At 46.9% G+C, this 14,239-nt stretch overlaps 1 protein-coding gene across 1 annotated transcript in view; it reads right to left on the bottom strand.

Annotated features, from left to right (window-relative positions):
* Nucleotides 1-2,739: 2,739 nt before the first annotated feature.
* Nucleotides 2,740-14,239, bottom strand: part of HPSE (heparanase) — a 13,070-nt gene continuing 1,570 nt past the window's right edge. Inside the window, exons 2-12 of the mRNA XM_010009011.1 lie at nt 12,677-12,822; nt 11,202-11,327; nt 10,653-10,826; nt 10,035-10,206; nt 9,466-9,513; nt 7,329-7,422; nt 6,595-6,701; nt 5,756-5,870; nt 3,794-3,912; nt 3,494-3,640; nt 2,740-2,899 (exon numbers count right to left, since the gene is read on the bottom strand). Coding sequence (XP_010007313.1) covers nt 2,740-2,899; nt 3,494-3,640; nt 3,794-3,912; nt 5,756-5,870; nt 6,595-6,701; nt 7,329-7,422; nt 9,466-9,513; nt 10,035-10,206; nt 10,653-10,826; nt 11,202-11,327; nt 12,677-12,822 — 1,408 coding nt within the window. The remainder of the gene's footprint in view (nt 2,900-3,493; nt 3,641-3,793; nt 3,913-5,755; nt 5,871-6,594; nt 6,702-7,328; nt 7,423-9,465; nt 9,514-10,034; nt 10,207-10,652; nt 10,827-11,201; nt 11,328-12,676; nt 12,823-14,239) is intronic.

Genomic DNA, 14,239 nt, shown 5'->3' with positions numbered 1-14,239 from the left:
GAGATTGGCTGCGGCCCCGGGTGTGGGGTTCCCGGCCGGCCCCGGTGAGGGGATCCCTGCCGGCCCCGGGGGTTCCCGCCTTCCGCGGCCTCGTGTCACTGCTGCCCTCGTGTCGCCGCGCCTGCCGGGAGCTTATTTACAGCAAGTCCTAGATGAGTCAAACAAGCTCCAGAGTAAAAAACGCAGGAGTAAACTGGAGCGCGAGCGAGGTACAACAGCTGTTCCTGGTCTCAGGTCGGTGATCGTGTGTAGATACATGTTTATGTTGACACTCACAGGCGAGACCCAGGGTTTACACCATTCACGCAGAAAAAGCCCTTGGGATGAGGCGCTCCCGGGGCAGGAGTCGCTGCCACAGCCGGGCCTGGGAGGGCCGCGTTCCCTGCTGGTTCTGGCTGCGCCTGTCTGGGTGTGCGGGAGCAGCGTCTCTTCCTGTGCTGCTCTCCCTCCCGCTTCGCTTGTGCAGGTTATGAGAGGTGTAAATCCTGCCTCTTGCTGCCCCGCGATATGAACAGCCAGGTTGTGTGAGCAGAGATGCTGGCAGGTGAAGCCCGAGCAGCTGCTGCTTGCAGACCAGACACCCCTGTGCCCTTCCTGGTGGGTCCTGCATGCTGATCATCCACCCACATGTGCCGAGGGTGAGCTGGAAGGCTTCTGAACTGCAGCCCAAACACACTGACCTAGATACGCTTTCTTTAATTCTTATTTCCTTGGGTGCTCTTACTGGGAATCATACACAGTGCAGATAATGAACAAGCAAAATAAATGTAGGGAGTTTCCCCGTACCAGAATGCCAAAAAAGAATCTTAAAGAAAGGAAGATGGTTGAACTCGGTGATTATAGAGGCCTTTTCCAACCGTGATGATTCTGTGGTTCTGTGAAGATTGCCAAAAGCTGGTATAAATCACTTTAATTAAAACCTTTGAATGTATAAGTCACGAGCATGGGAATAAACAAAACTGTTAGAAAAGTTCTAAAAAGAAGCTACCAGGCAAACAATGACTTTGGTGGTGTCTTATTTGTAATTTATAGTGTAATAACAATAATGTTATTAATTTTATGTTGACTGTGTCTAAGACTTTCTACTCCATTTTATGCTTTTGTTACCTCTTTTATTGAGCTTGGACAACGTAGAGAAACTTAGCCTTCCTTATACTCATTTCTGATCTGTATTACTCCCTGATACATAACCCTTCACAGAAAGCATCTGCACTGTGCGTGCAAACATTCCCTTGACACATTGAACTTAAATATAAACTTTTTATTGTGCAATTTTTCATCACAGCAGTAAAAGTACATCTGGTTTTAACATCTTCCCATTAAAAAGGGTCCCTGCCCTGCGTTAAAACCCCATGTAGCTGGCAGCACCCTTTTGAAGGATAAAAAAGGGAAATACAGTGGTGTGGTGGTGTTTTCCCCTGCTATGCTCACAATATCATAAGGCACTGGCAGTGGCAGGGGATATACATGTATCTTCAGGAAAAAGAGATGCAAATAAAGACGGGAGAGGCCGCAGGTACCCTCGGGGGCAGTGAGCTCTGCACGTGTGCCAGAGGAACGTGGCCCAGGCACACCCAACTGCAGCCAGTGGGGTGTGCAGTGGGAAGGGGGGCACAGCTGGGGACAAAAGCCACTGCTAACACAGATTTTTGGTTAAAAACGGCTGTTTCCCCAGCGGGAGGGATGTCAGCCTGGCCAGACAGGTTTGTCCCCAGGATGCTCTGCGGCCACCAGTATCTCTCTGATGGTTGAGGGGTTTGCTTAACCTCTTCACTCTCCCGATTCGTTGAGGGCAGGAGTGACCTGAGTGAGTTAGGGAGTGTAAAGCAGCGCTTCCCCTTCAGATCTCTCAGGGCAGCCCTTTCCATCTGAACGGCTGCAGGGTGGGGAACAGTGAAGAGCTGCGAGCCCTCGCTGTGCCCACTGACACCGAGCGTTTGCCAGGGCTGGTGGGCTCCTTTTCTTCCTTCCCGGGGATGGAGTGTGTGAGGGCAGAGGGAGATCACCCTGCAGAACAGCCTGCAATTCACGAGCCAAAAACTCGCCTTTGAAAAGCATGTGGCCACAGCTCCATCTTGTGACCGAACTTGCCCAGCTGGGAAAAAAAGTGCGGTGCTGCCCCAAATCCCATGGAGGGACCTTGTTTCTCGGCAAGGCGTCTTCCCCTGTAGGCACCAGGCTTCGGTTTGCTTTGCGTGTCCCCACTTTTTGCCCCGAGATGTCCTCAGCAACCAACCACAACCCCTCCTCGAGCTTGCCAAATAGTGCAGACAAAATCACAGCTGTACAGCTAAAATAAAAACTCTGCTTGTCCTTTCTGAAGGCAAGTGTTTGAAGGAGCTGCTTTAAGAGCTGCGCTTGCAGAATCGAGGAGAGGGGAGGCTGCAGCACCTGGCTGGCAGAGCTCCAAGCACGCTGTGAAACGTCCATGCAGTTTCCTCTGTGGTGTGTAGAAGGGCCTTGTGCTTCAGCACGGTGACCCAGGCTGGGCGAAGAGCAAAAGCGATCCCTGCCTGGACTTGCTCTGCCTGGCTAATTCTCCCAGGGGCTTAACAAGCATCTTGCATGTACAAATCACCCAACAGGACCACATATCTTCCCCAGCCCACAGATCATACCACTGCCACATTTGCATCCCTTGCTAGGATTAAATCTCACTGTAGAAACATGACTTTCTAGGATTAAACTTCCCTGCTGGCCAAGTGGTTTCCATTTACCCTGTGCATGTGTATTAGCCATTTAAATGCAAGCAATAGCTTTGGCATTTTTGATAACATAAAAGCCGTAAGAGAAGGCGGGAAGGCCGAGTACACTGCCAGGACCAAGGGGTTTTTCTGTGAGCTCTGGCAGCGTTTTGTCATCCACCATCCGAAGCACACGGCCGTTCAGCTCAACAGACCTGGGGAGGGACAGAGAGACTGTTTGGGAAGCTGTCCCATTGAGCACAAACAGCTCTGGACCTGAGTGTAAACATAAACTTGGCCCAAGGCCAAGCTAAACTGTTGAGAGTTTATGTGTGCTGCACTCCCTCTGCAAGGGCTCCTTTAGAGCCCTAGCACAAACAAGTGGAAAAGAACATGTTTCTTACTCTCCTAGTGAGGTTAACAGCAGAACAGGCTTTGTACAGTACAAATCTGAATTGTTTTTCTCCTGCAAATATTAGGGTATCTTCTAAGTCCACAGAGCAGATACTTCCTGTGCTGGTGCATTAACATTAACAACAAAGAAACCATACAAAGCCTGAACATGTTGCTGTAAATTAGGAGCCAGCACTTGGGAAAGCAAGATATCTGTGCTTGTGCAAAAGGAAAAGAACCTTAGCAGCTAGTCCAGAGCCCTGAAGCATGCTGGGAAAAGCTTCCTGATTAACATCAAACAAATGTCCTCATACCTTTTCCCCTCTACCTTTTGAATTGAACAAGGTGAGGTTCTAGAGGCCATCTAACTGTACTTACAGTCCTTTCTACAGAGACAGGCAGAATTGCATGCTTACCTGGAAAGTATATTCTCTTTGCCATGAGGCAGTAAGAGGTACTGATCCACATGCTTGCTGGATAAGTAATTTGGTAGCTGCAAATGTTGGGTAACGTTGTAGAGGTTTAAGGCAAACAGCGTCACGTCCCCTTCTCTGTACTTTGGACTGTAAGGCAAGAGAAGGTCATGGTAGGGATCAGGTGAGAAAGAGGTTTCACAGAAATAACATACATCCTTGCACTGTCTCAGATTGCTTTTGTTGGTCTGGGGGTGGCTGTGGGCTCTGTTTCTGGGTATTTCACCCTTTCTGGAAGCTTACTGGAGGGTGTTTGTGCAGTGGAGGTAGACGCGGAGCTTCCTCTTGTCAGCTCCTTCCAGGCTGACCTGCAGCACTTTGGTACCCACCAACTTCTTGTAGAGCAGTGAGAGCCAGTAGTCCTAGGAGACATAAAAAAACACATGTAAGCACCTGCTAGGTGCACACCTGGGAAAATGTTGATTTTGCTGGTGATTTCAGTGTTTTTTCCCTGTAATTTTTTGCTTTACCAAGTTTTTCATTGTATCTGTTTAAATTTCCACAAGCTAAAGACAAAACCTTGCCTCCAAGCCACAGAGTAGCTACATATAAAAGGTACCTTAGAGTAATCTCCTTCATAAGCAAATTTTTGAGCTTTCTCTGGGGGAGAGACTGTGCATTTTGGAAGCCCTTCTGCAGGATACAGAGCACCTCAGGGCTGAATCCATGGGGAATGAGCTGCCCTTTCTGCAGGAAAGCTTGTGCCCAATCCACAGATGCAACACCAGGAAGAAGCCCCCAACAACTTTTATGCCTTTTCCTAGCATTGTGCTTTTGAACATGTCTCAGGATGAGTTTATGAATGCTGGTCAAGAATAAATCCCCTGGCACCCCAGGATGATACCTGAGAGCAAGGCAATGCCTACTGAAGACTCATTTTTTCCAGGTCTGTTTTTTCTTGCATCTTGACCGCTGCTTTTCCTCTATTAATTCTGTGACTGTACCCAAGAGAGTGCATGGTCTGCACAGAGGTGTTTTGAGACTAGGAGGCCACAGACAGGCTGCATTTTGCAGCATTGTTTCTTCAAGTGCAGCCCCATGTGAGGATGTACTCCAGCTGGCGGGTTTGAGACCTTCTCCCAGCTTATCTGGGAGATGTCTTTGAGGTTTTCCTAGAAGGAAAACTGTTGTGTTTTCTTCTGACTCACCACAAGCCCAGGAAGTGACTTTTCCTATCAGCTTGCATGCTCAGCCCCTCTGCAAGGAGATGCAGGCTTCTGACACTGCTGTGCTGCTTCATTTACAGGGTAACTAAAACTGATGGATCTGGACTTGGTTTTCTCTGCCTCTGAAGCATTTTGAGCTTGCTTAGCATCTGTACTGCCTCTAGGTAAGGAACAAGGCAGATCCTTTCATTCCAAATTTAATCCATTTGAAATGAGAGAATAAAAAGTCCAAAGCAACAAGCCTGGCAATGCTGTTGTTGCCCAAAGCAACAAGCCTGGCACAGGGACCAGCTTAACAGGCAGGACAGAAAATCCCCATATGCTGGGGTTTGTCTCAGATGGTCTCTATGAGCCTGTGAAAATCACAACTTGGAAGCAGAAAAATGAGAGGAAAGCTAAATGAAAGACATCCTTCTCTTACCCCAACAGAAGTGCTACTAGAACAAAGAAACATGCTGTACATGCAAGAATAACATGTAGTTCAAATAATGATGTTTCATCACAGCAGAATGGTATTTCCTAATAAATCAAGCTATACTGAATGCATTTTTTGTCATGTATTTATCCTTCAGCCACTTAAGGCTAAATATGCCCATGAGCAAAGAAGTGTTTGAGTCTTGACGTCAGATTTGTTTTGTTTTCACTAGGGATATAACACCTCACATAATGTTGGTTTAAAAGCCATTCATCACTCAGCTGAGGAGTACTCAAACCAAAACAGTCCCTCCAGAAAAGACTTACAAACTTCAGAAGTTTCTGCATCCAAATCAGAGCATGATCTCCCAGAAATCAGTCTCTGCTGTGCTGAAGACTAGCTCCACACCTGCAGTTACAGTGAATATATAGTATCTACGTATGTAACACATGAACCCATAAGGAAGCATGAGCTAACTGAGGTGCAAGGATAACTGTGACTATCCTACAAAATCTGTCACTATCTTGTGTTGTTAAAATAGCTGACTTGCATCTCCACATCCAGCACTGCCTGTGCAGAAATACATGCAGCATTCAGATGATGTTGGTGGGGCTGCATACATACCGGCAAAGGTTCAAAGTTGACATCCACCAGGTGATAGGACCCTGACCCAAAGAAAACCTGTCTCATCACCACATCAATCCCCTGCTGGGCTGAAAGCCCAAGTTTGTCCAACCACCTGCCAAAAAATGAGACAAACAACATGCAGATTAAATTGTTTATCTCAACTGTGCACTGTTACCCCAAAGGCTGAAATCATCACTGCCAGCAACAAGGTTGTTTGCCATTACCAGGCTTTGACTTGCTGACCCATCAGGCCCTGATGAAAATATCATAATGCCTTATAGGAGGGGAAAAAATATACAATGCAGCCATATTTTCTGTTGATTTTCAAAGTGTGAACCCCACAGTCCCATGCAATTTTTTCTTCCTGAATCTACAACCTGATCAAAGTGCTAAGAAAAGTCTGAATTCTATTGTTTCAATGAAATGCTGAAAATTGAGTCCGTGGAGAAAATTATTTTCATGACTAAATCTCCCTTTGGTTAGTAATTTCATGGTGGTTGAAGGATGACATCAGAAAAGGACACCCATCTGGCGAATGACTTTCCATCCTCATATAACGACCAAGTTAGCATTGCAGATTCAAGGTCAGAAATACAACTTCCTCACACTTCTCATCCCTTATTTTCTGGAGGAATCTGTTATTACCCGGGCCTACATAAAACCTCAGGCAGAGGGGAAGCACACAGGGAGCAGTGGGAGGGTTACGAACTTCAACCCAATCATAGCCTGCGCTCCTTGAGAAGCCCAAGGAAGATGTTCCTCCAGTGGGGCATGAACGCAATCCTCTGCAGCTGGTAAAATGTGTAATTTCCCCATACATGTGACATGGTACTTACATAAAGCCAGCAACATAAGTGTTGGACAGCCTGGGAGCTCCCCCTCCGTAGGCAGAACTTGTCTCTCCTAGCCAGACCTTCTTATTGGGCACAGTCCCACCAACAATCTGGGTGGGGTGACATAGGGAAGAAGAGACAGAGACAATAGTTTAGGTTTTTTTGTTACTGAAATAATGGGCAATCAACATTTTGTGCTTTAGCCAAGTGTCTACATACAATGTTTACACATTTAAGGGATAACACCAAATGAGGTGAGATGTCACAGAAATTTTGATCAAAAGAACTAGAAGCAAATATATTCCCTGCCCCCTTAAAAAAAAAATCATGTCTATGCATGTAGAATGAGCGAAACATCACCAAAAGCCAGGTCCTGTATGTCTTCTTGTGCCTGAGTGGGGTTATACTCTAAATTATATTATTCTCAAAATACAAAGAAATCAGAGGGACAGGCAGAGAGGATATGACCATAAATTACATCCCTGAGTAATGTCTTCATCAATAAATGAGAATGTTGTAGGTTTGTGATGTACCTGACAGCACACTTTGCAGCATGGCAAACTATTTGAGCTCATCTGTTATTAGTTTTGTGAATTTTTATTTTTAGTTTACAATGACAACAGCACCTGAGCTTTGAGGATCCCTATTTACCACTAGTGAGAACTTCTATTTTATTCTGTATTCTCTGCTAGCCTCCTGGAAACTGAACATGAGAATGGTCAAACAGGACAAGGCACCTCCAGGACTTCGTGTACAGCTGTGGCAAAGCTATCCAGCACTTTGGGGCTCAAGAAATCCTCCCTCGTTGCACTTCGTCCATTCACATAGTAACTGGAAATGGAAAAAAAAAACAAACAACAAACCCACAGCCAAAATTAAGGAAAAATATGACAACTGGTACAAAACACCACCCAAAGCCCTCTGTTGTTTCATACATTTATCCACAGCACTATTTTTCTGTTCAGTTATTTCCTCTTTTTGTCCACTCTCCCCTCAAATGTATAAGTACATTGTTTGAATTTAAGAGACTGTCAGGTATAATTACCTTAATGGAGGCAGAATATCACAGAATTTTTTTACTAACAGAAGTAGTAGAGGGTTTTTTGCATCTACTCATTTAGACTGAAGAAAACACCCCTGAGTAAGCGCCAGTTTCTGTAAACCCTCTGTTACCGAGGACTCTGACACTCCTATGTGATTATTTGCTTAACTGTTTCAAGTTACATATTAAAAATGCCAGCTCCCAACTTCTCTCTCTATGTTGGAGTGTTCTGGCCATGTGGAGGGCAATGAGATGGAGGCATACGTACAGGATGAAGGTTGCCCTCCACCATAAGCAGAAGAGCTTTTATGTCCGATTTCTCTGAATAAAGAAAGGGAAATGGGGATCCCTGTGGTTTTTGCATTTCATTATGCTGTCACTCAGTCCTGCCAGATGTAGCTGAAGTTTTCCAGCCACAAGAGGAAGCTAAAACTTGATAATCCTTAATTAGCAAAGAAAATAATGCATGGCCATTTAAAGCAAAAGGAACCACAGGGCAAGAACAGTCCAGGAAGGGCAAAAGACATGTTTTATACCTTCCTAGCAGCTCTAAATACATAAGTAAGTCATATATGTATACATATATACAAGCATATGCATCTTCTCCCACTGTTATCTGACTGCTGCACGTCACCGTGCTGAATTCAACTCCAGAAGGAAATCCCAAGGAAATCACCTTGTGGAGTTCATGGCAGGTGCCCTGAGGCCAACTTACCCCACTGCTCACCTGAGCACTTTAAAACTGTGTCCCCAAGCCCTGGCACAAGAGTGAAGGGCTGAGACTGTGCTGGTGCTGTTTGCACTGAGGGTGGGATCTGAGCAAGTTGCCCACACAGAGCCAGAACTGACTCAGGGAGCAAAGGTACAGGAGCAGTAGGAAATGCTGGCACTTCTCCATGGGTAAGGGTCAGCCAGACCTGCAGGGCTTTTCACTTACAGCAAACAGACATAAATAGAGAAAAAAGGCAGCATGTAACACACCAGCTAACGAGGCTTCTGCTGCATATTTTACAAGGAGTTGAGTGCATTTGCCAGCAAGGTCATAAGTGACTCCCTGAATTTGCTTTCAGGGAGTAAAGCTTTTGCTAAAGCAGATTTAGCCCATCTAATGCCAAGGAGAGCACGAATGTCAGAGGTACTGACTTGATTTCAAAGCCCAGCCACCCATGGGTTGTTTAAAACTTTATGTGAAAAAGCTTTTCCTCTTGCACAAGTTCAGCAACTGCATCTCTGCTGAGTAGGTCTAAATTACCTTATTTTGCTTTTAGACAACACCGTGTTCTTCCCATGGGAAAGTGCATTTTATTTGCAAGGGTTGGCAGATTGGAGCTTTGAGACAACAAAGAGTGCCACTCAGATCTCACTAGCTTGTGGTACATGTTAAACTCAGCATATGCAAAAAAAGGGTCAACTTCTGCAGAAACTCCTCATGTTGGGGAGAGCCGTGACCTACTTCCTTGTGCTTTTCTGAGAAAAAAAGCTGCTGTGCCATTTTTTTCTCCATGCTCCATTTCTGGTTTTCTCAGTGCACATATTTAGTGAGCAAAATTACCATCTTGCACACTGTTGCATTACCCACTGCTGTGCCTATATTACAAAGCCCCACTGCTTTTGGATCTCTGCACCAAGTAGGCTGTTTGGAGATCTGCATTTCTGTAACGAACTCCCCCAATTCATCTCTTATTCTGAGCAGAAAGGTTTGCTGAGGGGTACCCGAGGAATTGCTGAAAGGGGTATTTCACCCCTTCCTCCCTATTGAGATGTTCAGATCCATGCTTTCTAAAGAAAACAGGCGATAACTAGAGTGATAATGGTATCCCAGCAGTACTTACTGGTGCCACGTGACTGAGTTGATCACCTTCCCTCCCGACTTCAGGAAGCTGCAACCAGAGGGGATGTGGTGGAGAGTGGGGGGTTAGCAGGTACTGCTGATAGGCAGTGGGTCCCCCACGAATGAGCTGCCATGCCCAGCCCTCCCTTCTCCCTGACAGGCAGCAGTGATAGTGAACCGCAGCGTGGCTATGGAGAATTCTAGGCTGAAAAGCCCTTGTTAACACAGCACTAGAGCCAGTGCTCAATTGAAAGCTGATCACTGAAGTACTGCTAGTGTCTTAGTTTCAGCTGGCTGAGTATTTAAACATTGGACTCATGGATGCAAGTAAGATTTCAGTTATCCCCAGTCAAGAAAAAAAAAAAATCCTCATTTCTCATTTGAGGAAAAATACAGGACATTAGCTTTCAAGTAGACTGGATTTGTAAATCCTTGCTATTGGTTTGGAGGAGAAAATCCTTAAAATCCCACCCAGATACCTCCTCATGCCTCCTGCATCTGGGTGCAATGAGCCACTGCTAGCCATAGCAGGCCATGCTGGGGGTGGCTGTCTGGGCCCCACACCCCTACCTTCTCAGCAGGCTCTGCGTGTGCTTTCGGGGCTGCCCCACGTCAGGACCGTAGAGCTTCGCGTGCCGGTAGAGGGTGTAGCTACTCAGAAGTTGCCGTAAGTGAATAAAATCTTGCCCCAGCTGGAAGCCATCGATGTAGATGCCAGATTTCTTCCTGAAGCTATTGGGCTCTGGGGAAAACATGCACACATCAGGACCTTGCTTTAGTTTTGGGGCACGGCAGCTTGTTCCCCATGATGAGCAGCAACCCCCTGTGGCTTCACGTGATTTGGCATGACATGCCTGAAAAATTTGAAGGAGACAAGCATGAAACTGCAAGCCAGGGTGATGCAGTGTGCTCTGTCCCAGCCAGTCCCCATAAGTGACATCCTGCACCTCGTGGGCTAACCTCATCTCGGAGCCTTGTTAGGCACACCAAAATAATCTCAATTTGCTCATTTGTTGGGCCTTCTGTGAAACCTCTCCTTGCAAATTAAGACCTTAGTATTTCCCAGTAAAGTATCACCTTCCCTTTATGGGCTGTCATCCTAAACATCCAAAATTACCAGCCCTTACCCCATGGTGGTACCTTTCCAGGTGACTGCTGGCCTGGCCCACAAGCAAGCCTCATACTTACCATTCCCAAGCTCCCAGGAGATGTTGTAACCCTGCGAGGCACAGTAGTCCAGCAGCACCTGGGCATTTGAGCTGTCCCACTGCAAGCCATCTTTCCGTAGCAAGGCGTTAAGCCCAAATATCAGATGAAACCCTGAACAGTTTGCAAAGCTGTAGAGAATATCCACTGTATTCCCTGCACAGAGGAGAAAAGGGAGGATGTTATCTCAAGGCTACAGTGTGCTAGTTGCTTTTGCCAAGCAACAATCTTTACTGCCTGTATTTATTCAGCCTGGTGCTGCAGATGTGCCAAGCTCTCCCAGACAGACAAAACAACCCAGACCTTACTACACTCAATCCTGCAAGGGGTTGAGATCCTCACAACTCCTGCAGCAACTGAATACATATTTAATGAGGAGGCAGAAGATAGAAAAACATTTATTAGAAACATTTCACCCACTTAAAAAAATATGGTTTCAGCTCCTAACAAGCTATGACCCTTTTACTGTGGGGGAGAGATCTGCAACCCCCTGGTTATAAACCCTAGCAGAAAACTCCATTGAAGTCTTACTTGTAATGGTGGTGTTTTTGTGCTTTTTCCGGTTATACTCGGCAAGAATCAGCTTCTCCTGGCTGGGCCACTGGGCCAGCAGAACCTTCTCAACAGCAGCAAATGCAGGGGTCAAGCCACAAGCCTCTGTAGGGTGGAAGAAGGTTGATAGCAACTAAGTCCTCGCCTTTACAGCCAGGGTACAGCAGGCAAAGGGCTGCGGCCCTCAGGAGGAAGCACAACTGCTTGGTGCCAAGCTGAGAGCCAGTCGTGCTCATCTGTGAAACACACCCCTACTTTCACAATGTTAACTACATAGAAAAAGAGGGCTGTCTTGATGCATCTATTTATATATATATTATATATTTAAAATTTCCCGTGTAAGGTGATGGAGATGGAGGGGTAGGGGAAGATTGTGCTGTGCTTCTGGAAGTGGACATCATGGTAGTCACATCCCAACAAACTATTTTAGCAGGAGCAGCATCCAGAAACCCTCCTTCCAGGGAGCTGCCAAAGCATGTGCTGTGGTGCCTGAGGAGCAGATAAGGCACCCCAGGGTGCAACAGCGCAGCAGGATTCATGCCTGCCTTGCTGTGGGCAGATACAGGGCAGTGCTTCCTGCCCTGCCCATCTGGTGCAGGGGAAAGGGCTGACTGCCCTGTGTGGCTCCAACGACAATGCCAGCAGTGTCACAATACACTTTTTCTTCAGAGCTCATGTTTGATTCTCGTCATACAAACCAGGAACAAGCCATAACCAGAGAGGAAGGCATGAATTGGAGCCACAGTTACCCAGAGAAAAGGTGGCCACTCAGCAAAGTGGTACATGGAGAAAAGTATCATTTGACTTTGAAACCAAACATCACTAGCTGTACAGTGGTGTATAATTCCACTGTTGTGCTATGCACCACAGGAACAAATGGGAAGTTTTTGATATTAAACATCTCTAGAAGTGTTTATGTGCTATGTTTAAAGAGGCAATGGACTTCAGTGCAGTGGGAAACCTCATGCAACAGCACCAAGCCCGAGCAGCTGGCAGTGTTCTGTTGAAGCAACAGGATGGCAAGGCTGCAACCCCAGCCTAGCTCTGGCTAAGATAGAGAAAACTCTGTTCTCATTGGACTATTTCTTCCACTTGTTGCTTAATTTTCAAAATGAAACCACAACTTTTGAGCTGACCTTGACTGCCTCCCAGGCAGTGGGGGTGCTCCCAAGGCTGCTGCAGGAAGCACGAGGTGGCAAAGGGGATGTTCCAGCAGATGCTGGCGTGGACACGAGTCCCCCTGTGCCCTTCCTCTCTTTCCCATGGCTCGTACAGCTCCTGCCATGGACTGTGATGAAGGTCCATGGATCTTCTCTCCATGGAGGAGAGCAATGCTGACCCTGTGGAGGACACCCAGAGCTTCTGCAATGCCCTTGTGGCTTCCCCAGCTTGCATCAAAGCTACCTCCTAAAACCAGGATGTTTGCAAGTCTAGCATGTTGATGCCCATTTTACCTTGCTGTGTCTCAAGTTCCCAGAGGGTTTTTTCTTCTGAAGTAGATTCCTTGTTGGGGTCAAAGATGAGAAAATCTGTCTTGGTGCCACCAAACCTCAGGAACCCTGGGGACAGGGCTGTTGCTAGGGCACGCAGTTTGGCATTGCTGAGGAAAGGATGTTAAGAAACAGAAGAAACATTATATTAATGCAGACTCTGGCTTCAGTGTATAGGCTAAAGAAAGCAAGTGCTCAGAGAGACATGCTACAGTAGGTGACCTGGGGCTATCCAGCAGCCTCAGGGCACTCCTGACCCCTCACTGGACCTGTGCTCCAGCACTCTGCACTGTGCTACAGAGACCGCGCTGGCCAAGAGGCCCAGGAGAGTTTCAGTGAGGCAGCAAGGGAGAGATGTGCCCAAGGGAACACACAGAGAGGGAGTCAAGTCTTGTGAGCAAATTAAGGTAATACTTCAAAATGTGTTTTTTTGGTCGTAAGCATCCTTCTCCCCTAGAATTTTTTGTTTTGTCTATACAAAAACTAACATGCCAGTCCTGTGAGAAGATGAATGTAGAACTGACTTTACACCATCAGTCCCAATTTCCATCAACAGCCAAACTGATTGCTTTTGTATCCAAGAGAGACTGAGAGTCCACGTTGGGACACATGTTAGCTTTAGCGAAGCAGGTTTAACATAACATAACATAACAGAAGCTCTGCCTCATGCACAGGCCATGCAGGATGTGCAGCACTGACACCCGGCCTTCGCTGGCAGAAACCACGAGACATGGGAGGATGCCAAGCACAGGAGCACTATCTGCTTGGTGGTGACATACAGCAGATTAGAGGCCACCAAATACTTCCTGATCCTTGAGGCAGTGGCACTGGCCCTAGACTGAACTCCAAGGTGTGCAGTCAGGGCTGGAGGTTGGAGCCCTGAATACTTTCCCATAAAACTGGTGTCAACTCTCCCCACCTCGGTGAGCAAGAAAAGATTGGAGTGGTAGAAGGAGAAAAATCAGGACTGGAGAATTACCATGGGGCTGATAAATGTGATTGGATAGATGAAAAATAAATAATTACGACAGCTTCAAAAAAAAAGGCAGAATAAAGAGGAAGTGTGGGGGAAAAAAAATTAAAATAAATAGAGCAAAAGTGGGGAAGTGAAGAGAGAAGTCAGAGCCAAAAAGGACTAGGCAGTGAAGAGCTGCTCAGTGTTACCCAAAGGGGGGAAAGCGGCTTCATTTTTAGGATCTCTCAATTCAGTTTTGATGACGACAGACCTTCCTCAGCGTTTACGTGACTCAGTGTTGATAACACCCCACAAGTGTTTGCAAAGCTGCCCGAGGAGTCGGGTTATTTTTATGTCCCGGAGCAGCGGGGCTTGCAGCCCCCAGCCCCACCAGGCGGAACCCCTCTGCTCGGCAGCTCCCGTCTTTATTTCTGTGCGCAAAGCAGCTCCGAAGTTTACCCCGGTGCTGCCTCCAGCGAGTGCCGCCCAAGCTGCGCTGCTCCTTCCCCCCCAAACCCACTGCTCCTTCCCCCCCAAACCCACTGCTCCTTCCCCCCCAAACCCACTGCTCC

This window comes from Chaetura pelagica, unplaced genomic scaffold (genome assembly GCF_000747805.2).
Source record: "Chaetura pelagica isolate M959 unplaced genomic scaffold, ChaPel_1.0 scaffold221, whole genome shotgun sequence".
NCBI classification, from domain to species: Eukaryota; Metazoa; Chordata; class Aves; order Apodiformes; family Apodidae; genus Chaetura; species Chaetura pelagica.
Note: the sequence above shows the minus strand (reverse complement) of the source record. Positions and strands in the feature narration are given on the sequence as shown.